The sequence below is a fragment of the Furipterus horrens genome, unplaced genomic scaffold, assembly GCF_987537825.1.
Source record: "Furipterus horrens unplaced genomic scaffold, mFurHor1.1.pri manual_scaffold_4, whole genome shotgun sequence".
NCBI lineage: Eukaryota > Metazoa > Chordata > Mammalia > Chiroptera > Furipteridae > Furipterus > Furipterus horrens.
This window is the reverse complement of record NW_028327174.1, coordinates 156,192,517-156,219,695: the sequence shown is the minus strand read 5'-3', so window position 1 is coordinate 156,219,695 and position 27,179 is coordinate 156,192,517. Positions and strand designations below refer to the sequence as shown.

Here is a 27,179-nt window from a genome sequence, read left to right as displayed (position 1 = left end):
TCAAGCAGAGAAACAGGAAGCAGAAAAAAGGGAGTTGAATTCCTCCTTCTTTGCTCTCATGTCCTATTTAGGCCCTTGATAGACTGGATTTTGCTTACCCAGCCTAGGGGGAGGCAGTCCACTGAGTCTACCAATGCTAATCTCATCTGAAAACACCTTCACAGACATACATGCTCAGAAATAACATTTAATAACATTTAATCTGGGTACCTGTAGCCAGTCAAGTATAACCATGGTCTAACTAAAATTAACCATCACAGCATCTCTGTTTAATTGTTTAGAGGCTTATATATTTTTTAAGTCTGATATGGTAATAGCCATATTTGCTTTGGGAGAGGACTTATACTGTAATTCTGATTTGTGAGAAATCTATGACCAAAAAGTGCAAGAGAGAAGCCCACAGCATTGGAGCCCTGCATGAGCACAGCTCTGTCCCCCACTTTGTCTCCAAGTGTGCTGTTCTGTCCTCACCTCGTGCTCCTCCCTCTTTCTCACCATCTGTGCTGCATAATTGTTCTGTTTCTTTAAAAGTCATCTTCAGCTCTCCAGTTCTTATTTCTTGTCTGGGCAGATGTCTTTTCCTCGTAGCTGGTCTATACCATTTTCAGTCTCTTGTAATCCATGTCCATCATGCCACTAGCCAGTCTCAAACAACACTTCCCTTAACATAGTTTGAGAGATGCTTTTTCTGAAATACATATCTGCTCATCTTTTTTTTTTTTAAGATTTTATTTATTAATTTTTAGAGAGAGGGGAAAGGAGAGAGAGAAACATCAATGTGTGGTTGCCTCTCACACGCCCCAAACTGGGGACCTGACCCACAACCCAGGCATGTGCCCTGACTGGGAATGAAACTGAAGACCCTTTGGTTCCAGGCCAGCACTCAATTCACTGAGTCACACCAGCTAGGGCTATACCTGCTCATCTTATTTCATGATTCCTACAGTGTCAGTAGAGTTGGCATGGTATTCAAGGGCCTTCACAATCTGTCCCCAGCCTACAGTACCAGCCTTTTCCTCTACTTCAATTTCAGTATCAGAGGTTGTAGATTTCTCAGTCCTCAGACTAAAGCTAGCACATAGATTCATTTTGTTTTGGCTTGCATAATGCTTTTTAAATTGTTTTTGATTAGTTCGGTAAACATTTAAAGTCAGGATGAACTTTTAAAATTAGTGTGGAAATCTGGATTTCTGTCTTCACTTGAAAAATCAGAAGGCTTGGGTACATGGAACCAATTGGCTGGGGCTCATGGCCTCTGCCTTTCTTGACTAGGCAAGCTTGTTCCAGTTTACTACAACCTCCTCATGTCTTTCGGACACTGAAGCAGTGTCAGTGGTTAATTACCAGGTTTGCTTTGATAGGTTTTGACATTCATTAGAACCCTGAAAGCATTTGAGATTTGCAACTGTTTGATATACCTCGTAGCCACAACACACACTATTACATTCTTGGGCTTTGCAGTGCATTTACTGCCTTACTCTCTTGGCTTTCTGAGGCCAGGTTCATGTCTTAAGTTGTCACTGTTGCTGAGTTTGCCAGCACAAACACACCAACACCCACACACCCATAAAGCCCTTTGCTCCAGGAAACAGTCATTTTCTGCACACCTATGGGGGTCCATTATTCAGCCTGCTTGTTGCATAGTAACAGTTACTACACTTTTATTGTAGTTGATTATTTAAATAACATTTTTCCCAGCTTGATTGTGACTTTATTAGAAAAAGGAATTATGGCTTATCTTTCTTTACTCAGCACCTTATGTGTTCAACAGACATTTATCAAAAACATAACAGTTTGGTAAGCAAAAGTTCTTAGCTTAGTCTGGCTGTTGATTCAGTGACTCTATTCTGTAATAAATGACCTTTTGGTGTTAACCACATAGCTTTACCTCAAACCTCTCGTGGTAACCTGAATGTATTTTGGAGGAAGAGATTAACCAATCCAAGTTGACCTTGGATTTATTTCTAAATGCATGAAAACATATCTCTGTCAGAGACCGTTGTCAAACCTAGTGACCATTGCCACGTAACTCCTGGCCTTGGGCCGTTTCTAGAATGCAGTGCAGCAAAAGAGCAAGTTGATTTTTCTGTTGACCTTTCTGTAGCATCCTTGTATCCCCTCCTTGTTACAGCTGGAATTTAGCCACCTTCTTGTGTATAATGTACCCTGATTCATTTTCTCCTTGTGATGTGATGATGAGTTCATTCTGGTGTTTGGAGAGAGATCTGTTTACTATCAAGAGATGGTAGGGATTTCAGTAGCACACACCTTCTGAATAAAACTGCAAAGGAAAATGGTATATAGTTGATGAAATGTTAAAAGTGAAATAATTACCACTAAAGATACATGTTTATTTTAAGATCTTTGGTTCAGTTCTCACTGGAAGAGGGCAGAGTAATAGTAGACAGTGTACTGGGGTGGAATTAGCACCTGCTTTGCAGGAAAACAGACCTGGATTAAGATTCAGTTCATCAGTACACTGAAGTCACTTTACTTAACCTCTTCCTGTTTTTACACACTAATAGGTCTCAGAGGGTTGTTGCGAGGATCAGATGAATTGTGTGTGCAAAGCACCCTGCACAGTGCCTGGCATGTAGCGGGTTCTCAAGAAACACTCCTTTCCTTTCTCTCATTTAACCAGAGCCAGTGGGGAAGAAGAGCAGAAAAATACATGTAATTCATGAATGAGTCTTTAAATAATGTCCAGTTTCTAGCCCAGTTAACTTTTTCTTCCCCAATTCTGATATTTTACTTTCTGCCTACCTCTTAGATCAGACTGGAATGCTTCCTGGAGGAAGTCCTTCCAAGCTTGAATCTTAAATCAGGAAGAGTTAGCAGTTTGTCAGAGAGGAGGGGAGGAGGGTCTGTGACTGTATGTGTTACACTGATGGTTGATGGAAGCTGTTATGTTTTAAACCCTGAGATTCTTATGAGTGGAGAAGTATGCCCTCTGTTCAGTAGTCATTACTCAGAATGCTCAAGGGACTTTTTCCTCCCTCTGGTGGCACCCAGTCTCGGTATCATTCATGGAATTGGGCTAGGAAGTATAAACTTTGTAACAACAGGAATTATCATTGGGTGCTTACTGTCAGGTACTGTCCTAATACTTTGTGAATTTGAGTCATTTAATATCCTCATGATGTAGCACTATCGTTAGTTCTACTTTACATGTGAGGACACTAGGCACAGAAAGATAAACTGACGTGTCCAGGAACTTCCCAATAAGTGACAGAGCTGGGCTCTGAACCCAACAGCTGCTGTTGCCCTGCTAGGGGAGGCCCTGTATTAATGGCAGCATTACTGTGATTGGCCGTCCTCGCTCTTCACACAACTACAACCAAAAAGTGGGGGCTTAGGTATTTTCTGTGGTTTTGCCTTGTGCTGCTGTGCAGAAGAGATGAACTTGTCTTCATTTATGAGTGGGGTAGGAAAATTGCATTAGAAGTAAATACAAATAGCAATAACCAATAGTCAAACACTTTTTTTTTTTAAGCACAGAAAGGGAGAGTCCAAGAAATGAAATACCAGTTTATCTAGGTAGTATAATGTATTGAAAAATTATAGACTTCAAAAGAAATACTAGAGGCCTTCTCATAATGCACAAAACATTTTTATTGGGTGGGCCAAAAAGCCCATTTAGTTTTTTTCCATAAAATAAAAGACACATTTTTTCATTTCACCAATAACTCTATTGACTTGGATATTTTAAGTATTTCGGCTGTCTCCTGCTATTGGCTTCTAGTGGGTAGAGGCCAGGGGTGCTGATAAACATCTTCCAGTGCATAAGGCAGCCCCACAGCCAATAATTATTTGGCCAAATGTCAGTAGTGCCAAGAAACTTCGCAGACCACTTTCAGTATGTTCAACCAGTCATAGCACCTTCTCCATACACTGCACAAATCTTTTTGTGTGTTTCAATCGCATTTTTACCTTTCTTGAAATAATAAAGCATAATATGCCGAAAAAGTGTATTTTCTCCCATGTTCAGCATTAAAATGGCTGAACAAAAATTCACCAGTTTTGATAAGTTTTTTAAATGCACACTGATATGACAGCTGTCACGATACAATCTAATGAAATTGTTTTGAATGAATTAAAGACAGCGAAGTACTACTAGAGCCGTCATATGGAACAAAGTAAGTGAACTATTTGGCCAACCCAATATATAGCTACTTAACAACCACGTGTTTTTTTATGTTGTTTATTTTACAAGTTTAGAAATTTAGACAGTTTCACTATAGGAACAACTGCCTCATTATTACTTATTTGATTAATTGATGTTGAAAATTTTAATTTTTGTATTAGAAGCAATGTTGTTTAGTTGAACAAACATTTATTGACTATTCACTGTCAAACAGCTGTGGTGATATGGAATGAATCTCATTGCTCACAACACTGAGGCCGTTTCAGATAAGGAAACTGAAGTGCAAAGAGGTTATGTAGACAGTAGGTGGAAAAACTGGGATTTGAACCCAGGCAGAGGCCATCTTTTTCTCATCCATGTTGGGAGAAGAAAAGGTAGGCAGATTAGAGATGTTTGGTGAATGGTAGGGTTTGGTCCAAGTGGAGCGTAGCACTTGAGGGGCAAGTAGTGTAAGGCCAGGCTGACAAGGAGATTGGGATGAGGCTCTGGTTCTGGTGCATTTCCCCAGCACCCTGCGCTCGAGTCCGGCTCTGATGCCCATAATCTTTAGAGAGCACTGTGGGTGAAATTCCATGCTTCTTTATAAACTGTGCTCCAACTTTTTTCCACAGTCTGCAGTGCCATTTACCACCTTATTCATTTTTAGTCATCACTGGGTACTCCAGTAAGAATTAATTGCAGTTTCTTTGGTGGTCCCCAAAATGTAGCATATATTTCTACTTCATAGCTATTTCATTTTGCCTTACACAGTTGTTTTTATGTTCTCTCCAACTAAATAATAATCTTCTAGAGGGCAAGATCAGATCTGATTTATCATTATATCCATTCTCTCAGACCTAAGGGCCCAGTTTAATCTTTGCTTAGTCAGTACTTTGAATATTTGAGGAATTAAGTGAATAGTGGTATAGAAAGTTCTATTTATTTTCCCTGGTAAATATTAAATTAGTGCCAAAAACTACTAAAAGTAAAAGAAGGAAGAGGTTAATTATTCTTTACAGATATATTGTGTTTATGCATGTAATGCTTATAATGAAGATAATGGTAGAACATAAATATGTGCCCATCTACCTTTTGTTGCTCATTTATCAAATGTTATACTCATTAGTAATGAAATCCTAGGCTCACAATAAATGCTAATCTCTTTTATTAAGGTGATTGAGAATGGAATAACATTTTTTGCTAGAATATTTTAAAATGACTATTATAGGGATGCATTTATGTTGAATGAAAAATATATTTAAAAAGTGTATGTAAAGTGTATGAAAGGATAAGCTTCACAAAAGAATGGAAATAAATTATGTTAAATAAGTTAGATTATGAATGATTTTTTTCTTTTGAAATTTTTCAGTCAATTCTTGAAATATCTGTGGAATCAAATGAATAGCGGTATAGAAATTGTGTTTCTTTTTCCTTAGTATTAAATTAGTGTCAAAAACTACTAAAAGAATGAAGACGTTAATTTGATTATTCTTTATAGGCATATTGTATTTTAAAGTTATTTCAGTGTTAACTTTTAAGAAAGTTATACTTATTGTAAGTAGAAGAAAATCTTGAGGATAATTTCCTTATCCCTGGCAGCTTGGAACAAGATATATCTATCATTAAAATTACTATGACATGTGATACATATGTTAGTATAATGTGAGCTTGTATCTATCTAAAGTAAAATAAAGACCTTAAGGAGAAGCCAGCCTTCAAAGGGTAGGACTATTTGTTTTTAATCTGCCTTCTCTTTATTTTAGAATTGATAGATGTCACACGCACCCTGCTGCTTCTAAACCCAGACTTTACCACTGCATGGAACGTGAGGTACGTCATTCTCATCAGTAATAAAATGAAATTGTACAAATTTCTGAAGACATACAAGCTCCATGAATTGTTAGCTTTTTGAGAAATGAAATATAAACCATATGTCCATGGCATCTTATACTTATTTCTTCTACCCATTCTTTATAATCTCCATGACAATTCTAACAAACACTTTGCCCCTTTTTGCACATTTATGTCTGTTCTCCATAAATTTCTTTGCTGAAATATAAATTGTCATGCTGAATTACAGTATACCATTTGATACATGCTTTTATTTTCCTTCCTTTTAAGAAGAGGGGTAAGGGCAATTATCAGAATTGGTTGGCTCATAAGGCCCTGGTTAGTATATTTGAGAAGCACTACAGTGTGTAGGGTGAGCATTCAAGGCCACGAACTTTTAATCTCAGTTTAGTCACTAACATTGTGACCTCTGTGGGCAAATGAATTGCTTAAAGTCTCTGGCACTGGGTATTTTGGAGAGAGATCACGTCTTATTGATGTCTTTCATTCTAATTATTATAGCTTTAAACACAAAATACTTTATAGAACTATTAAAATTCAGGCCAGGTTCATTTTTTTCATTGAAGTTTTTTCAGTTAAACAATATGTATGGCTTTTAAAATCTGGTGGCTCCTTAGACTAACATAAATTCTCTTAGAGGAAGGTAGGATACAAATTAAAAATAAAAAAAGTGAAGTCCTGTTGAACATTATGAATACATTTTAAGTTTTCCTGTAAGGAAAAGCCATAGGTTATAGTTCTTTATCTTTAAAGGTAACTTAAGTAATACTTGATTTAATTTTCTATGAATTTTAAGCAACTTTACATTCAGTGTTAGTGTTTTTAATACCTATGGAATTTTATATTTAACTGATTTTAAAAATTTAGGAAACTTTTTTTAAAGGGTCTTTTGAATAATTAATGATCACATATATAGAGTAAAGAGTAAGTTATATGGCTTTAAAAATTTATGTAATTTTAGATTTTTATTTTCCTTTATGGAAAGATCTACAGTTGTAGAGAATAGACTAGCATTTATGGGTGGCTATTATATTCCAAGAACCATACTACAACTTCATGTTATTTAACCTACACAATTCTTGACAATGTACGTTCATTTATCAAATATTTATTGATTAACTAGTGTGTGTTAGATTCTAGCCATTGGGAATAGAGACAAGAATAAAACAAACAAAAATCCCTGTCTTCATGGAATTTTTATTCTAGTAGAGAAAGAAAGGCAATAAGGATGTTCACAAGTAGAATATATAGTAGATAATGGTGGCAAATCCTATGGGGAAAAGGTAGAGAAACAAGGCAGGGAAGGCCAGAAAGGATGGGAAGGATGGTTTTGCAATTATAAATACAGGATATCTGAGCAAAGACTAACATGAAATCAGGGATCAATCTCTGTGGATATTGGGGTAAGAGCATTCGATGTGGATGGACCTGCACGTGAAAAAGCCCTGAGTCACACTTATAGTGTCCCTGGGTGTTCTGGGATAGCAAGGAGGCCAGTGTAGCTGGAGTGGCATGAATAAAGGGAAAGAGTCGTAGAAAATGAGGCCGGCGAGTAATGGGCCAGATTTCAGAGTTTTGTACATCTTCGTAAGGTGCTATAGGAACACTAACTTTTACTCTGGGATGAGACAGATTCGTTGAAGGTTTTCAAGCTGAAGAGGAACATATCTTACTTATCTTTTGAAACTATGGCTCCTGTGTAGAAAGTAGACTGTAGAGGTGCAAGGCGTGATTAGGAAGTTAAGAAGTGGTTGTAGTAATTTAGGTGAGAGATACTGGTGGCCTGAAGTAGAGCTTGGCAGTAGAAGTGTGAGATGTTGTAAGATTCTCAATGTATTTCATCAACAATATAATCTTTGACTGTATTTAATAATCTGGTTTTAAAGACACAGATGATAATTTGTATGTGAGAAAACCAAGAGGTTGAAGCTTGTCTCTGGTTTTTGACCTGAGCAACTAAAAGGACAGAGTTGCCATTGACTGAAATGGGGACATCTAGAAGGAGCACATTTGGGGGGGGGGGGGTTGCTGTCTGGAAGTCAAGAGTTCATTTTGGGATGTTAGGTTTGTGTCTAGGTAGTTGTGTATAAATCTAAAGTTCAGGTTAGAGTTCTAGACCAGATGTAAATTTGGGAATCACTAGAAAATAGGTGAATGGTAGGGTCTGGTCCAGGTGGAGCGTAGCACTTGCGGGGCAAGTGGTGGAAGGCCAGGCTGACGAGGAGATTCGGATGAGGCTCTAGCTTCCTCGTACATTTCCCCAGCACCCTGCGCTCAAGTCCACTTCTTAACTTCCTAATCACACCTTGCACCTCTACAGTCTACTTTCTGCACAGGAGCCATAGTTTCAAAACCGAAGTAAGATATGGCCCCTCTTCAGCTTGAAAACCTTCAACGAATCTGTCTCATCCCAGAGTAAAAGTTAGTGTTCCTATAGCACCTTATGAAGATGTATGAAACTCTGAAATCTGGCCCATTACTCGCTGGCCTCATTTTCTACGACTCTTTCCCTTATTGATGCCACTCCAGCTACACTGGCCTCCCTGCTGTCCCAGAACACCCAGGGGCACTAGGCGTGACTCGGGGCTTTTTCACTTGCAGTGAAAAACATCTAAAGCCATGAGATTGTTTGAGATACCCAAAGAGGGTACAGAGAGAGAAGAGAACTAGTCCTAAGACTGAGCACTGGGACACTCATTAGCCACTAGCCATATGTGGCTGTTGAGCCCTTGAACTGTGACTAGTTGTCAGCTGAGATGTGCTGTAAGTGTAAACTACAGCAGATTTTGGAGACTTAGTACCGCCCAAAGTAAAGTATCTTATTACGAATTTTATATTGGATTACATGTTGAAATTATAATATTTTGGATGTATTGAGTTAAAATAAAATGTTACTTTATACTTGTTTTCATGTAGCTGTTAGAAAATTAATTTAAAAGTATATATATATAGCTCACGTTTGTGACTCACATATTTCTGTTGGACAGCGCTGTTGTAGAGTTTACAAGATGAGGAAGAATCAGCAAAGGAGACTTTTAGGAAGGTACTATAAACTTACAACTGAGAGCTTTCATAAGGGTAGGGACTATATCTTGTCCTTTTTTTTCTTTTTTCTTTTTCTTTTTTTTTTTTTTTTTTTCGTTTGTTTCCCTAGCATCTAACACTAGTGCCTGGCACAAAATAGATAGTTTGTAGACAGGCCACTGAAAATCATGAAATGCAGTGAAAAAGAAATGAGGATAATGGAGAAGTGGGAGTACCATTTTTATTTATGTTCTCATACTCCTCGTCATTAGAGAGGAATTGAAAATCCTTAAACAAAAAAAAAATTCTTATTAGAGATATAGATATAATTCGTTGTATATTCTAAAGGGCAGTTCAGCGGAGGAGTAAGAACTTAGTCTTAAGATATATGGATCTTAGTCTGTTTCATCATTTAACTGGCAGGTGACTTTGGGCAAAACTGTTTACTTCTCAAGGGTTTTAGTTTCCATATCTGTAAATAAAAGATTTGAATAGGTGACTATTTTTATGATTCTTTTGAAACTGACATTTTTATTATGTGTGGTTTGGTCTTATGAAGGGAAATTGCTCTATAAATCTGATTTCAATGATAATAGCTGTTAATCTTGAACTTATTCTAGTAAGATTATTGGGAAAATATTTTGCTAGATGAGTAGAAAGGAAATCTTGATATTTAAAAAAAAAACATTGTATATATGTCTTCTAGAAAATTTTAGTTTGTATTAGTAAGATTGATTGACATATAAAGACAGAATCATGAATACACTGAAGAAAAAATAACGGGCATTGAAAGTAAACTGATCTAACCCTGTAATGTCTTTGGCAAACCAAAGACTCAACATTTTGTGTTTAATTGTTTGTGTATTTCTTCTGCAATAACTCGTAGAAGCATTGAGTGATTTTGACTGCATTTTATAAACTGCTAAAAGCTGGTATAACACATTGGTTGTTCAATTTATAGGTGTTGCAGTGTTAGGGAAAAAATATAGGCAAGAATAAGTTTTTGAGCCTATCCTTAGGTCAGAGAAAGAGTGATGCATATCTTTTAAATATTCAGCTGGTTATAGAAAAAAAATAATAGATACTTCTCTTTTCTAATTTGCTTTGAAAATTGGTGAATTACTTGATGAAGTGGTTGACTTCATAACAACATTCTATTTTTCCAACAGTCTACGAACACAGAGTAAACAGAACATCTTTGAGCAACTAGAGTTGCCAGCAAGCTCCAGTGATTCATGTCATTTACTCATGTCCTGTTGATTTAAATTGTTAACTTTATGTGAATCTGATTTTTGGTTCTAACACTTTGAGCTTGAAAACCTTGAGCATGTTACTGAATCATTCCCAAATTTAGTTTCCTCATCTGTAAAATTGAGTTAATATTAGACTACACCGTATGAAATTGTTTTTTGCAGATCAAAGATGATAAAATCCAAGATCCTGGTTTCTAACACCATTCTCTAGTAAAAGGTACTGGACCTTTTGTGTAAAAACCTGATTTTAAGACCAAGGCAGGGAACATACAAGATGATCCTGGAATATCTTAGAGGGCCGGAAAGTAGGGAGGTGCTCAAAAACAGTATGATGGGGGTTTGTAAAAGGGCTTTCAGGGGCCAAAGCTAGAAAAACTTGAATAATAAAATAGTACTGGCTTAAACCCTGAAGTATAAAATGGATATCCATAAGTTCATACTGACATTAATAAATGATTGAATAAACAAACAAAAACAAATAGGACACAATAGACAAATCTGCCGTATAGAAGAATTCCAAATAATTTATCTAGAAAACTCCCTCAAGGAGTGGGGCATAATTCCCTCTTCCTTAAGTGTGACTTCCTCGCAGAAAGTATAGTGGAGAAAACCTGACATCCACTACCTCAGCCAAGTAATCATGGTCAACATCCACAATGACAAGCATGCTAAAAAGGGCCCCTGATATAATGCGATGAAAATGGTACTTTACCTCGGTGGTCTTTTCCTCTTCAAAACTCATAAAGCTAGTCTAACCTTGAGAAAAACGTCATGCAAAATACCTGATCAGTACTCTGTCAAGGCTGTCATAATAGCCAAATGTAATATGATATCCTGGATGGGACTCTAGAATAGAAAAAGGACATTTAGTAAAAGCTAAGGAATTCTGAAAAAAGTATGGACTTCCAATAGTAATCTATCAATATTGGTTCATCAATTATGATAAATATACCGTAATATGTTAATAATAAAGGAAACTGGGTACGTGGCATATAGGAATTCTCTGTACTATCCTTATAATGTTTTTGCCAATTTATAATAATTCTAAAATAAAGAGTTTATTTCAAGAAACAATTGAATGTTGGCAATTTCATGTGATTCAACATAGTACTTATAGGATTGTTGTGAGAATTAAATTAGATAATATATGCAAATCACTTAACATAGTGCCTGAATCAGGAGAAGTATTCAGTAAATGGCAGTTTTCATGAGAATGACTTTTATTATTGTCATTGCTGTTATTTTACTATGTGCCAAGTACTCAGTTAACCAGTCAAGATTCAATCATAGACAAGATACACATGGCCCTTGGTCTCCTACAAATCTTGGATAGAAGAACAGCGGAGAGAAGCAATAGCTAGTAGTTTGAGATGGAGAGAAATACATTAAAAAAAATTAGCAGGAATATTAAAATACAGTAGTTTAATATAGAGGAATAAAACACACTATTCACCTTAGTAACCCCTGGAGGCTCCTATGGCTGTTTGTTTGGTTTTGGGGTTTGTTTTTTGTTTTGTGTTTGTTTTTCTTTTAGCTTTAACACTAGCTGGTTTTCATAACAGTGAACTGGAGTTTTCAAGGGAAAGTGATGAGTCTTTCCATATACTCTTTAATCAGTAAGTAAAATACATAGCAAAAATTGTCAAAAAATAACTTCTATTGCTTGAAAAATCTGTTTGAAAAACCTCATTCCATTTATAATTCTACTTTTTATTGTTTCTTAAAATTCCTTAGTCTACTCCCTTCTCCCACCTTGTTAAAAAAGTCAGTCCTCACACAACCTCGTCCTACAACAAGGATGACTGTGTAGCATGGCACTCACTGTTCCTCACCACGCATACTCTCTTCTCCAAACACAGCACCGGGGCCTTTTTCTTTCCTGGTTAGTTTCCCCAGCATTTTTTTATGACCCTCACTTTGTTCCTCCTTCCCCATTTGGCAGTTTGCCACCTAATGCTTATAGGATGAATATAGAAGCACAGCTTATTCTGTGCACCTAAAAATAAAGCAAAGCAGGACTCCATCTCCTCAATTAAAAAGTCCTCAAAAATTGTTTTAGGATAATACCAATATGTACATGAAATAAGCAAATATTTTGATATTTAATTTAGTTACACAACTGTAAAATAACATGAAATATTTTAACTTATAAATATTTCATTTTCCTACTCACATTTCATTAAATACTTTAATTCAAACTCCTCACATGGCTGCTGACATCAGTGACTTTGTCATCACAAGAGCTAATTTTTTGCATTATCCACCAGTTTTCGAGAGCACATCATACTTATTTATATCTAACTTGTTTGAGATACAGCACTTTTTGAATCCATATGTGACTGGAAATTTTAAGTCAAGCTAGATTCCTGCTTGAATACAATAGAGCAATTGGTTTTTTTAGTTGTATCTCTAGGTTATGTGATAGCCATAACTTAATCACTTACCATGTTTTTTTTTCAGGTGATCTTTAAAAACTTATCTATGACAGTATCTAACACTTAAAATGTTCACTCCTGTCCCCAAGGAATGCTTATTACATTGATATTAAAATTTTGCTTTCTTTTTTATGATTCTGTTAGGCAGTCTTTTTTTTTTTAAGTACATTTATTTACTTTTTTAAACAGATTTTATTTTATTTATTTGTTTTTAGAGGGAGGGGAAAGGAGAAAGAGAGGGAAACATCCATGTGTGGTTGCCTCTCACGCTCCCCCAGCTGGGGACCTGGTGGTACAACCTTGGCATGTACCCTGACTGCGAATCGAACCAGCGACACTTGGTTCGCAGGCCAACGCTCAATCCACTGAGCCACAGCAGCCAAGGCTTAGGCAGTCTTTTATTTAAGTGTCCATATATACCATTGATTGAGATTGTTTTAGGCTAAAATGTCTTCCCAAATACTACTTTGTTGTTCAAAATAAAGAAATTAAGAGCGTACCCTTTAAGAAACTTTGTAAAGATTTAGTTTAAGGCAACTTCCCCTTTTCTGAAGAAAATTATATTTCCCCTTGTGTATAGACATATATGGGAATATAGTTAGGCAGTTGTAAGTATGAGAGATTTTAAAATAAGTTAATGGAAATTACATGTAGTAATACAATAAGTTATCTATAGCAGTGGTTTTTAATAGGTTTTGAGAGAGAGAGAGAGAAACCTTGACTTGTTTTTCCACTTACTTATGCATTTATTGGTTGATTCTTATCTGTGCCCTGACATATCGGGACGATGCTATAACCAACTGAGTACCCGGCCAGGACTAGAGTAGTGATTTTTCAACTTTAGTGTACATCACCCAGAAGGCTCACTAAAACGCATTCCTTTGCCCCACTGGAGTTTTTGATTCAGTAGGTCTGAGATGAGGCCTGAGGTTATAATTTTATCACCAGTCCCAAATCATGATGTAGTTAAGGACACTAGTTTAAAAAAACACTCCTCTACAAAGTACTTAAAATTACATAGAGCAGTATTTTGCCTCCTTTTAGTCTATATTCTGACTTACCTATGAACAAAACATTACAAGTATTCTAACCTTAATCTTAACCAGAAGAAAAGCATCTAGGATTGCATAATTGGCTATCGCATTAAATATTCTTTTAATGACACATATTTCCAGTACACTGAAAGAAAAATAGTCAATAAATCCTTTAGTTAAAGCAGCCATAAACCTTCTTGGTACCCCTTCAAATTATTTTATAGGTTGAAATTATTGACCTAAAAATGATTATAAAATGCAAGTATTTATTATCACTTACTTAATATTTGTATTAAAAAGGAAGTTTTCTTACCAAATAAAAATTTAGAAATAGTACATTGCTGTTGGAAAGAAAATTTACCGTGGTATTTAGGAACTAAATCCACCTAGTAGGTGAGGTATATAAGCTGGGCTCTGGTTTTGTTGGCATTACACTCCTCTAAAATAAATGAGTGATCAGCCCTATTATAGGAAGGACATTTCAAGATTAATAAATACTAGTAAATGACCTAATCTCATTATCAAATAATAAGACACTGAAAATTAATATCAGAACTTATCAAAAAGTTATCTAAGAAATTAAATCTAAGCCTAAATCATATTTACCTGAGAAACAGGAGGAGTACTTTTGCATAGCATTCTTTATGACTTCATTAAAGCTTTGAACAGTTTTAAAACAACAGAAATTTTATATAGCTCTTACTTCTGTTTGTATTTCAAAAGTGGTCTAGTGTATTAAGAGCCATGCAGGTATTTCACCTGGCAATACACCTTTGGACACTTACCTAAGTGATAGTACAAATGAAAGAAGTCATAAGCACAAAGCTCTATTTCAGAATTATTTTAGAATAGCAAAAACTTGGAAGCAATCTCAGTGTCTAACCATAGGAAAGAACGTCATTAATTAACAGCGTAGCTACTGAATGAAAACTATTTGACCACTTAAAATGTTGATATAGGATCAAAGATATAAGAGCAGAATATAAAATTATGTTAAAAGGTAGATGCATATGAGCAAAGGCTGAAGAGAAAATTCAAAAATAAAAATGGTAATTTTGTTAGGACAACGATTGAATGAATTATTTATTTCCTTACATTTCAATCATACTGTATATGCTGTATGTGTATACTATTGGTAATCAACTAGTAGACCATATCAGGCCCTACTTACGAAGCTAGAGCAATTTTTGTTTCATTTTGGAGCTACTCTTACAGATACTGATGCCAGGTCTTGTTGTTTTTGAAAACCTCTTTGCCTTCTCCCAAACAGGTAACTGAAGTTCCACCATTGATTGAAAGCTTTTATTTATTATTTTAAGATTATGAGAATACATTATTGATTACTGTATGTGACATTTATGATAGTTTTGTTTTCTTCCTTTTTAAAAAAAAATTCTTGTAAATTTACTTTTCAATGAGGTTATATTAATACCCATGCAATACGTTTGGATAGAAAGATAAAGTAATGGTTCTTTTTATTTATCTTTTACAGAAAAGAGCTGATCCTCTCTGGCACTTTAAATCCAATTAAGGATTTACATCTGGGAAAACTGGCCTTAACTAAGTTTCCAAAGAGTCCAGAAACATGGATTCACAGGTGTGCTTAATTTACATCATAGGATTCTTAGGATTCAGAATGGCTGGAGGAAACACAGAATTCACTTGAAGCCAGGTCACATATTGGTCCAGAGAATGAATTTTAAAGTCAAGTTTAAATCTTGATGTCATCACCTGCTACCTATGTGATCTTTGGAAATTATTGAACCTCTTCAAGCCTCAGTTTCCTTATTTGTAAAGTGGGGATAGTAATTACACCTATCTCAGAGTTAATACCTGAGTTTATATGAGATAATACATATAAACACTACCACAGCTCATGGCACACATTAAATACTGAATAAATTTTAGCCATTATTATTAATATCTGATAAAATCATGGCAATTGCATTTAGATATTCAAATATAATGAGCAACTTGAGTTTTATAATTCATTCAATTGTGTTCTTGGTAAAAATGGTGGTAATGATGGTTGTGGTTATTAAAAGTAACCAAATAAACAAAATAAGTGCAGCTGAAATTAATGTTGTATAGAATTAGATAAAGTTGCTAAGACCATAAATGTAAACCCTGGCTGTCTGGAAGCATCTTTCTCTTGGACTCCATGTAACCACTGCATTGACTAAAATGATACAGTGTGAGCTTGCCGGTTGAATTAGTGGAAAAATTTTCTGAAAAAGTCTGTTCTCAGTTCATTAAGCCATTTAAACCTATACTTAAATCCTGAGCATTTTTAGGATCTTAAAGTCAGTTCAAGGTATTTTAGCTATAATCTTGCCTTTGGCTAGCATTGCAAACCAGCTACCTCCAAACAATCTAATCAGTTATATTTTCTTTCTTAGTAGAAATTGTGATAGTAGACTTCAGAGAGGTATATAATTGTATGTGTAGAGGTCTGGAAATCGGTGGTGGCAGGGGAAGGGAGTTATTAAATATGTATCCATCAATCTATTGACTTGTCTAATATTTTATAGTGCAAACTTTTATTAAGTAAAAAACTTCTCTTATTGCAAATGACAAAATTAGTTTTTCTACTAAATTTTATGTACTTTTAGGTTGGAAATTTTTAATCAAAAAGAATGCTTTCTTAAGAGGAAATATTTAAAACTAAAGACATTAAATGGTTAGAGACATTTTATTGAAGTTCACTTAAATATATGCTAATGAAAATCTTAAGTAGACAAGCTGAAAATCTATGGATAAAGGCATTTTAAAATCTTGCTGGTCTTCCTAATTGTTTTCTTCCAGACACTATAAGATAATATGAAAATTTTGTTTAATGAAAGCTGTCATAATGCAGCTTCTTGTTTGCAAACAAACAAATACACATAGGGTGAGACATTAGAATATAATTAAAGACATGAGCCATGATTTCTTTTCTAGTATTTGCCAGCCATCCTCCCCCCACCAACCACCACCACCGCCACCCCCGCCCCCACCCAGTTGCCTTTTCATTTCTGGGCCAGATGGAGTTTTGGAGTTGTCATTTTGGAACTGATGGCATTCTTTTTATTTTTGACAAATTCTAACATTTTTAGGGTTTCTTCTTTGCCCCCCCACAATCCATGCTGCTAAACTTATGTCTTTAAAAATGAAAACAGTAATCCCCCACACACACGAAAAAAGAAGGGGGTCTTATAGGCAGGTATTATTTTGCATTATCTCTGAATGGAAATTAAGACCAAAAAAACCCTCTTGATTTTTCTCTCTGGTTTCTGTTCTTTCCTCATTCTCTCTTCCGCATGCTACCTTAACAGACGATGGGTGCTACACCAGCTAATTCAGGAAACCTCCTTGCCTTCCTTTGTGACCAAAGGAAACTTGGGATCGATTCCTGCAGAAAGAACACAGCGACTAATACGAGAAGAGATGGAGGTCTGTGGTGAAGCGGCAGGGAGATACCCAAGCAACTATAATGCCTGGTCCCATCGCATCTGGGTTTTGCAGCACTTGGCCAAGCTAGATGTCAAGGTAGGGCTGTTGTTCCATCTCCCCAGCACGTTCCATGTCTGCCCTTTAAATCGAATGGTAGTAGTTCCTCCTCAGAGGAGCTTTAAAAGAGGAAAATAGAGGAGCTGATGGCAACCCAGCAGCCTAGAGAGGATCATGACAGCCGATACCTCCCAGGAATCCCTGGCAATTAAAAAAAAAGTTCGTATTCCTCACCAACATTTTTGGGTACTCTTAGGGCTAGGGCATTGGTAGAACAAAGGCAGGTGTAAGTAATAAGGAAGTCTGGGCATAACTCATTTCGCTCTGAAACAGGAAGGATTATGAAGCAATACAGAACTGAAACTGTTCTTTCTTGGTAGTCTTTGGTTATGTGACTTAACTGCTGAATCAGCTGGCTGCCTTTTCATAGTTTCTCTTGGTGAGGGAATACGTTTCACCCATGTGTTCCCAAACTTGGTAGTGTATGGGGGTTGAAGAGTTAAGAATAAAGAGGAAGGCCAAGTCCAGTTGAGCTGAGAAGTTTTCGGAAGCTTTCCTGCTTTGACATGAACCTTTTATGGTGGCATTCCCACAAAATCAGGAACTTGGGGCCAAGGAGAAATTCTTGATTACTTGAGACCATCTGATGTTGAAGATGAAGGTGTGTTGGCTCGGTTACCTAGGTCCCCTCCTAGGCTCACAATCCTAAACTGACATGTTGCCAGCCCACCCCACCTTTAGGGAGACTGCTTTTTCTGTCATCACTACCATTGTAGTGTCTCACTGTCAATGAGGGGCGATGAATTTGCAAAATCCCTTTTCTGCTTTTGTAAGCCGTTGAGCTGAGCTAGGAGATCATGCCCTGCTATGCTTTGTCTATTAAAGAAAGTAATCACGAGGGTACCAGTAACCTAGAGCAGCTTAAGTATACACACACACACACATGCATGTATAGTGGAATATTTTGTTGCTAGGATAAATGGTACTTTGGAAAATTATTTAAAGAAAAATGTTCATTATAGGATAAGGATAGAAAACTAAATGTTAGATGGGCCTAATATAATTTCTTAATACATGTATTATTAGCATTGAATGTGATTTTAAAGTGTTTAGAACAGTACTTTGCATATTGTAAATGTTCAACAGATATTTATGTATACACACACAGTGTTGTTATGGATATATTTCCTTCTGTTTTTTATAATAAGGATGTGTTAGTTTTCTGTTCAAAAAAATGGGTTGGAGAATAAAGAATGTTTATCAGTGCTATCAAGTAAATTTACGAGAGGTTTTAATTTTATATTTTATTATTCCCTGTGATGTTTGTGTGTTTAAGTGAACATATAATTAAGTAAATCTTAAAATAGTCTCATTTTTTAGGGTATATTGAAAGGAAAGACTCAGACTTGATCAGAGATTTATTACTACTAGCCAATTAAAAGTTGATATACAAATGTCCAATAAAGACATGAAAAGATGTTCACTATCATTAGCCACTAAGGAAAAGCACATCAAAACCACAGTGTGAGACCACTTCACAAACAACTAGAATGGATCAAATTTAAAAGAAAAAAAAAGACAATAGCAGGTGTTGACAAGGATGTAGGAAAATTGAAACCCATATACTCTGCTGGTAGGAATGTGAAATAGTGTGGCCAATATGGAAAACAGTTTGGCATGTCCCAAAAAATTAAACATAGAATTATCATATATGACCCTGCAATTCTCCTAGGTATATACCCAGAAGAATTGAAAACATTTTCATACCAAAATATGTACAAGAAACGTTCATAGCATTCATTATTTATAATAGCCAAAAGTAACAGCCCAAATGTCCAGTCTCTGCGAAATGGATGTGATATAGCCATAAATGGAATATTATTTAGCCATGAAAAGGAATGGAGTCCTGATACATGCTATAACTTGGATGAAGCTTAAAAAATTATCCTGATTCAAAGTAGCCATTTTTGAACGACCGCGTATTATACGATTCCATTTAGTTGATATATTCAGAATAGGCAAAGCAGACTAGTAGATGCCAGAGTCTGGAGTTGGGGGGTGGGGGGGATTAGGGGACTGCTAATAGGAATGGAGGTTGTTTTAGAGGTGATGAACATATTCTGAAATTAGATAGCAGTGATGGCTGCACAACTCTATAAATATACTAAAAACCACCGATTTGTTTTTCAACTTCAAAAATTGATTCTAAAGTTCATTAGGAAGAATAGTCCTGACTGGGTGGCTCAATTGGTTGGAATGTCATCCCATTGCAAGTTTGATTCCCAGCTAGAGTGTGTACAGAGGCAACTGATTGATGTTTCTCTTTCTCCACCCCACGCTCCCCAAAATCAGTGGGACATATTCTTGGGTGAGAATTAAAAAAAAATTTTTTTAAGCTTCAAAAGTAGTTAAGAAATTGTTGAAAAGAAAAAAAGGAACAGTGTATACCACTACATAGTTAAATGTTTATAGAGTAAATAAAACCGTGGTACTGGCTCAAAAATAGACACAGTAATGGAAAAGAATATAAGCCTAGAAACAAATCCTAATACATAATATATAGAAATTTCATTAATAAATATGACATTTCATGTAATTGAAGAAAGGATTCTTTATTCAATTTGTAATGCTGATAATATTGACTTTAGAAGTAATTGTTAGATTTTAATCTAATATACCATAATGAACTTCAAATGGAATAAAAATATCTGAAGAAAAACAGGAATTAAAAAAATCAATAGCAGTAATATAGTATGAAAAATATTTACAAGGTAGAAACTTAATACCTTTAATATATAAAGATCGCTTTAAAACCCATAGGAAAAATAATGACTATCCCAAATAGTAAATTAGGCAATTTATAAAAGAAGAAAATTAAGGCAAAATAGGCAATTCATAAAAGAAACTAAAATTAAGTGAAGAGGAAAATATTTAGCCTTATTGATAATTGGGGAAATACAAATTAAAATGAATGTGAGTTTTCACTTATTAAATTAGTGAAGATTAAAGTATTGGTGAAGAATTTAGAAAATAGGCATTAAAATATACTTCCAGCAGTAATATAAATTAGAACAGCCTTTCTGGAGGGACTTTGACAGTACACATCAAGAACTTTACAATATGTTTTTCACTATTCCAGTAAGTAAACATCTAGAAATTTTTCCAAAATAAATAAGATATACATATATATTTATGTGTATAGGTTCACAAGATTGTTATTTATACAAGGTTGGAAACAAAATCAGAGAATGGTTAGATTGTGATCATTATTAGGATGAAATATTATGCAAAATTTAAAAATTATGTTCTAGAATAATATTTAATGACATGGGAAGGTATTTATAATTTAAGTGAAGTAAAATCAATATAAAAGTGTCCCAAATTTAAGTTAAAAGTAAACTGTGTGCATGCATGCTTAGAAAAAAGCTAAAAGACTGATTATATTCCAGAATGTTAAAAGTGATTATAACTGCTGATAAGATATTAGGTGATTTTTTTATGTCTTTATATTTTCTATTTTTTAATTTTTCTGTAATGATTATTTGTATCACTTTTATAATCCGAAGAAAAATCAGATTTCTTTTTTTGAGCTGGTGGAAACTGCATTTTATTTATTTTTGTCTTTTTTAATTTTATTTTTTAATAGTTAATGTTTATTATGGTTTTTTTTTCCCAAAAAACCAAATGTGTTTTGAAAATTATAAAACTGATGGAATATGTGTATAAGAACAAACATTTTCATTAGTCTTTCATTTTAAACCTGTTATCCCTGTTTCAAAGCCCTGCTTCTATAGTTTTCCTATTGGTTACTTAGTCATTCATTTAAATCTGGAACGTTGGAAAAGGATAATAATGTTTAAGGTATGTCATATAAGCCATTCATTCTGCCAGTACCTTATATGAAACTTAACCTTTATGCAGTGCCTTTAAAAGTAATCGTTGTCTTTTTTTTTTTTAATCCTTCCCTATCTATATACCTTTTGATTCTAGTAAGAAAATTCCCTGAAAAAGTCAGAGAACTTTTTAAAGGAATTAAATTGATTTTGTTGGAAACTTTTTATATTCTGCTCTTTTTCTTGCTTCAAAATTATAATTTTTATGTGTAGAAATATGTTATAAGAAATTATTTAAATGTTTTTGTTACATAAATTCCTTTTAAACAAGTTTATTCTTTTCAAAGACACTGTACCAAAATTTAAAATCTGCTGTATTATAGCCTTCATGTCCTACAGCTTAATTCTTCAAAAATGCTATAACCTTAAGATTAGTTTTTGTTTTGTTTTTTCAACTAGAAGTTTATCTGGTGCTGCTTTTCTCACCTTTTAAATCAAATAAACAGTCCTGTTGGTCATTTCTCCATGACTTGCCAGATATAGCCTGTAGAATAATTTTATGTGGCTATGAGTAAACTCTTTATAAAGAATTTAAAGCAGATGTTTAAAACATTTCAGTGATCTAACTTAACCATCCTAGTAGGGAGTAAGCGTATGTCTCTGTACTAGTCACTTTATTCATTAAATTGTTCATTCATTTAGTCAGTCATAGAATACTTACACATCCACTTTGATGCCAGTGAGTATAGGTGGTGGAAATATAATTAGGAACAAATAAATATCTTAAAAGAACGTGTAGAGTTTGGTGGGGATGAAAAGATGCACAGAAAATTCTATATTATAAATGGCAAAACACACAAGAACTATGGATGTTCAGAAAAGGGAAAGATTTCTTCTAGGGAAGAAAAGGGAAGTGGAGAGGGGATCTTGGCCCAGGAGAAGGCATTTTCCTGGAGCCTTTAAAGTAGGTAAAGGAACCATTTGGCATTGTGTGGTCTATATTGTTCCCTGTTGGAAGTATGTCTTTTTTCCTTAGCCAGTCTGAAATTCTCTGATGAAATGTGGTAGGCCCTCAATATACCTTTCACTATCAGGCTATTTGCATTTCCTACCTGCCCAAGACACTGCCAAATACTTTAATTTTTCATAAATGCTGCTTTTCTTTTTATCATTCCATTTGAAATTGTTTACTTTGCAGGATTGGTAATACAAAGATTTAAGCAGTTCCCTACTGAATTTTGTCTCACCTACCTTTAAAAAAAACTATCGTTGATGTTAAGTGAGTTGAAATGAATAGTAAAAGTCATGTGCTCTTAAATTCCTATTATTCATGCATCATGTTTTGTACTAAGCCCTTAGAATTAAGTAGTGAACAAAATAGTTGTGCTCTCTGTCTTGTGGCACTCATATTGAAGAACAAATAATTGCATTGAGTCTGTTGTAGTAAGTTAGATATAGTACAATTTCATTAAATATAAAAGAAAGTTTACATCAAAGTAACCTCTGAATTTTTACTTGTATTTTCTCTTCAATATCGGCATTACTTGTAAGTGAACACCTTAATATTCATTATTATTTTAGAAATTGGCTTTTCTGTTGGTGTCTGCCAATCAGGATGTGGTTGATGAAGGTCTAAGGAAAAAATGACGAGTACTTAAATTCTGTGGTGTATATATATTTTAAAAATCTCTTACTTTATAAAGGAATGGGGAAACTAGCATTTACTGAACTTACACTAAGCAACAGCACTGTGTTAGACGCTATCAACAAAATATTGGTGGGAATGGTGTTGTCAAAAACAAAAAAAAACAAGGAACGAATCAAGGAGAAATTCAAGGCATCACTAGAGAAAGAAAAACCTTTGGCAATTTCTTGTCTCACTTCCCTTTTTTCTTCCAAGATTCTTCTTGATGAACTGTCTTCTACTAAACACTGGGCATCCATGCACGTTTCAGACCACAGTGGATTTCACTACCGCCAGTTTTTGCTCAAGTCTTTGACTAGCCAAACTGTGAAAGACAGTTCTGTGTTGGAACATAATCCTTTGAGAAGTGAGCTAGCCCTGCTTCCTCCAAAAGATGAAGCAGCAGCAGCTTCCACAGAAGAACCAAGGATAAATGTTCCCCATCTTCTAGAAGAAGAAGTTGAATTCAGCACTGATCTCATTGATTCCTACCCAGGACATGAAACCCTTTGGTGTCATAGGTAAGAGAAAAGAAAAGTCATTTGCTGCATGAAACTGCATGTCTTTATGAGAGCTACGGAACGGCCTGCATCCGCCTCCTGCCTGCTTGGGTAAACATGGTAATTTGCTTGTGGAGCTTTGCCTGAGTGATTTGGAGAAGTTTGTGTTACCATAACCTTCTCACGATCATCATCAGTAAGAGGTTTCTCACATAGATGTTTGCCTACTGCTTAGGATGGTGATGTTCAACCACAACTGCACAACAGAATAATGTTACTTTCAAACTAAAAAGTTTCTGAACTCCTTCCTTCCTTAGAGATACTGATTGATATTTAGCATATGTAGGATGGAGCACTGCTGTCTGCTTTTTTAAAAAACAAAGAAAAAAATCCTAACAGGTAAATTGGATGCATAGTCAGACCATTCATTAGACCCTGAGAACAGTTAAGCTTTATTGTTCTTCAGATACTTATTAAGTATAATCTCTTGATACCTTTTTTTTAAGTAAAGTGTACTTCAGGAATGTAACAGAATTTTAGGAAGGAGTTCTGAGAGAGGGTAACAACCTCATGACTTGAGTTCTAAGAACATTTGACAGTAAAATAACTTTCATGTTGAAATGAAGTCCAGGTATGGGAACCTCTGTTTTCTTTTGGATCATGTTCTAGTTTGAAGCATCTTTATCTTTATAAATGCAGTTTCTACTTCAAGTTGTAGGGTTCTGTTTGTAGACCAAAGACTTGCCTGTGCTAGGTAGGAGATAGGCATTTTACCTGTTTGTATTATTTTTAAAGTTAATTGAGATTTGCCCCCATTTTTCAGTCTAAATAGTTAGAAGATAGAAGACAATCTCCCCCTTTGGCACCTTCATGAATACAGAATTCTCTTTCTCTTAAAAACAAGACACTCCCATTTTCAAGAGAAAAGATAGCTCTTGACTTACATGTCATTTTGATGTTACAGATTTTTGTTGCTGTTTTATATTTAAGCACATTAATAGGCTCAGAGAATTAAAAATATATTTTGTGTTTGAGAGAGAGCTAGATTAATGGAGCAGAAACTTTAAAAATTAATTGGAGTTTGGGGTGGGGAGTGGGGAGGATAGTTGGGATGGCCTATATATTATACATGCCGGTTTTCTACTACAGATTCGTTGCTCTTAGGCAGTTTATCTGTCCTTTAAAGGTTAAATCCTCTATATGTTTCCTGTCTTCTCCAGGGAGTGCTGGGAAAATGGATAGTACTACATTTTTAAGGGATTAGGGTTGCTGATATTAATGATGAAATACAACCTAGAGCCTGTATAGTTTACTTTATTGTGTACAGTAGATGTGCATCCCACTGAGTTAAATTTTTCTAGATTAGGCATATGGGTCTTCATTTTTAACAAATAACTTAACTCCACATGATTCTAAGGGCAGTAGAGGAAGAACAGAAACTGTCTTGTAGTTCAAGTTTCGCTCAGAGCCCAGCACATTCCTAACGCATATGGATTTTTAATGAAACTGTAGTGATGGATTTAGGGGGGGAGTTCATATGGTTTCTAGATAATAAGACCAACTGCAGGGGGTTGTTCTTATTAAAGAAAGTATTGGATAGAGGCCATGGACTTAAGCCTCTAGAACAGCGGTTCTCAACCTGTGGGTCATAACCCCTTTGAGGGTCGAATGACCCTTTCACAAGGGTCGCCTAAGACCATCAGAAAACACATATATAATTACAAATTGTTTTTGTGAATTAATCACTATGCTTTAATTATGTTCAATTTGTAACAATGAAAATGCATCCTGCATATCAGATATTTACATTATGATTCATAACAGTAGCAAAATTACAGTTATGAAGTAGCAACGAAAACAATTTTGTGGTTGGGGATCACCACAACATGAGGAACTGTATTAAAGGGTGGCAGCATTAGGAAGGTAGAGAACCACTGCTCTAGAGGAACTAGTTAATCCCTTTTTTTCAGAATCACTTGTCTTTTGGTGTCTCAACAAGGTTGATTTTTGGTTTTGTATTTTAATCTATAGCAGAGATTAGGCTAACACCTACCTTTGATTTCATACTATAGTTTACAAAGAATAACAACTTCAAATTATTGTCATCATCTCAGGCAATGCTATTAGAACCCTTTCTCACAAACAAACCAGTAATCTGGTTTTATAAGGCTATCCAAATAACCAGAGATTTTATTGTAACTATTCTTCCTCCTCCCAGATAACTCTGAGTTATGAATGGAGCAGTGAACTGAGTACTGTATGTTTTGAAATTATCACCTTGTTTTTTTTGTTTTTCTTGAAAAGCTTGACCATGCAATGTGATCTTTCTTTTCTCTCTACTGTCCCTCCTCCTCCTATTTCACAGGCGGCATGTTTTCTACCTTCAACATCATTTAAGTGGTAGGTTTCCTCACAATGTGACCCAGTTGTCACCTGCAGATAGCCCTGGGGGGACATCTAGTGACTTGCACCACATCCCAGCAGGCTCTCACACGGCTCAGGCAATGGAAGTGGATGGACTGAGTGACTCTAGCAAGCAAGGCTATTCCCAGGAAACAAAGCGCCTGAAGCGGACCCCAGCTCCAGATTCTCTAGGCCTGGAAATGGAACACAGGTTCATCGATCAAGTGTTGTCCACCTGCCGGAATGTAGAGCAGGCCAGGTTTGCCAATGCATATAGGAAATGGCTGGATACGTTGAGTCAATGAAAGAGGTAGACTATTCCTGCTCCCCTTTTAGTGCAATATTGCTTTCCTTTCTTATTTACATAGCTGCATGAATTGTTTGCTATTATTAGCTAACCATATATTCTTCATCTTTAGGTTAAAAGTCCTAAAAAAAAAAAAATCTTTCATTGTATTTATTTTGTTAAGAACTGGCATTCCTTTGGGGATAAAATAATTGTGTAGTTCCTTCCTGCTAAATAATGAGTCTTAATTTTTTTCTTTGTAACTTCTCATCCTTTATATTTCTACACTTCTGTAGTTTTAAAGGAAGCCTATATTTCTAGACTTCTTCTCATTTGGTTCCCCTAGTTGGTTCACACACACCTCCACCCACATCAGTGCAATTGCTGGATAGACTAATTTTTTTAATGAAAAATTTATGTTGTAGTTAAGCTTAAAAACAATACAAATGCAAAATTAGTTAATCTAATTGTTGTTTTGAAAATTAAATGGCCCGATGGATGGATGTGGGAAAATATAAACCATTTCTTTCTCTTGCATGTTCTATACAAGTTGCAGACCAAGATAACCAAAGTCAGAAGTATTGGAATTTATATGAAAATAATGCTTCCAATGTAATCCATTTTTAAATGGTTATTTTAAAATAATAATAATGATTTTAAGAGTTTATGTAATTGCAGTACTGGAAAATTATTTTTATTACTAGTTTTGATATTGTTTTTACCTCAAATTTGGTATATGCCAAAAACACTCAAGTCAGTGCTTATAAAAATCAATTTTTTTAAATATCCTGGAATGCCACTTTTGGTTATTACTACTTATTTCCCTTCCATTTCACCATGAAATATGGGAGAAACATGCGTGGAAATGTATCCATAAAAAATCTTCCTTTTAAAAAATTTAAGTTATTGAGGATACACTGGATAAACTACAAACTTTTAATGAAGTGATTATTAAGAGTTTACTGGCAAAAGCCAGGGAGACAGAATAGTTTTGAAGGTTAGTTCTTCAATCTTTATTTAAAAAATAAAACAATTAAAAAACTTTGATACTAAACTTATCAGGGATGAGATACCAAAGTATCCACCTATAGCTGTATCTTATCTTTTCAATAACAAGGGCTGGTTTTTTCAGGTTGGTGCAGCAGGGGTTGGGAAAAGGCCAAGTAATGTCTATTTTCTATATCATATTTTCCCCTTCATAAATGGTCTGCATTTCTTATTTCTACGTATCTTTCTCTTTAATTTCTCAATCTGTTCCATATTT

General features: G+C 35.1%; 1 protein-coding gene across 1 annotated transcript in view; it reads left to right on the top strand.

The window, feature by feature from the left end:
- PTAR1 (protein prenyltransferase alpha subunit repeat containing 1) overlaps positions 1 to 26,485 on the top strand; it is a 38,722-nt gene extending 12,237 nt beyond the window's left edge. Inside the window, exons 3-7 of the mRNA XM_090274163.1 lie at positions 5,887 to 5,953; positions 15,213 to 15,317; positions 17,035 to 17,248; positions 22,943 to 23,247; positions 25,592 to 26,485. Of these exons, the coding sequence (XP_090130289.1) occupies positions 5,887 to 5,953; positions 15,213 to 15,317; positions 17,035 to 17,248; positions 22,943 to 23,247; positions 25,592 to 25,934 (1,034 nt within the window). The 3' untranslated portion in view covers positions 25,935 to 26,485. The remainder of the gene's footprint in view (positions 1 to 5,886; positions 5,954 to 15,212; positions 15,318 to 17,034; positions 17,249 to 22,942; positions 23,248 to 25,591) is intronic.
- The last annotated feature ends 694 nt before the right edge of the window (positions 26,486 to 27,179 follow it).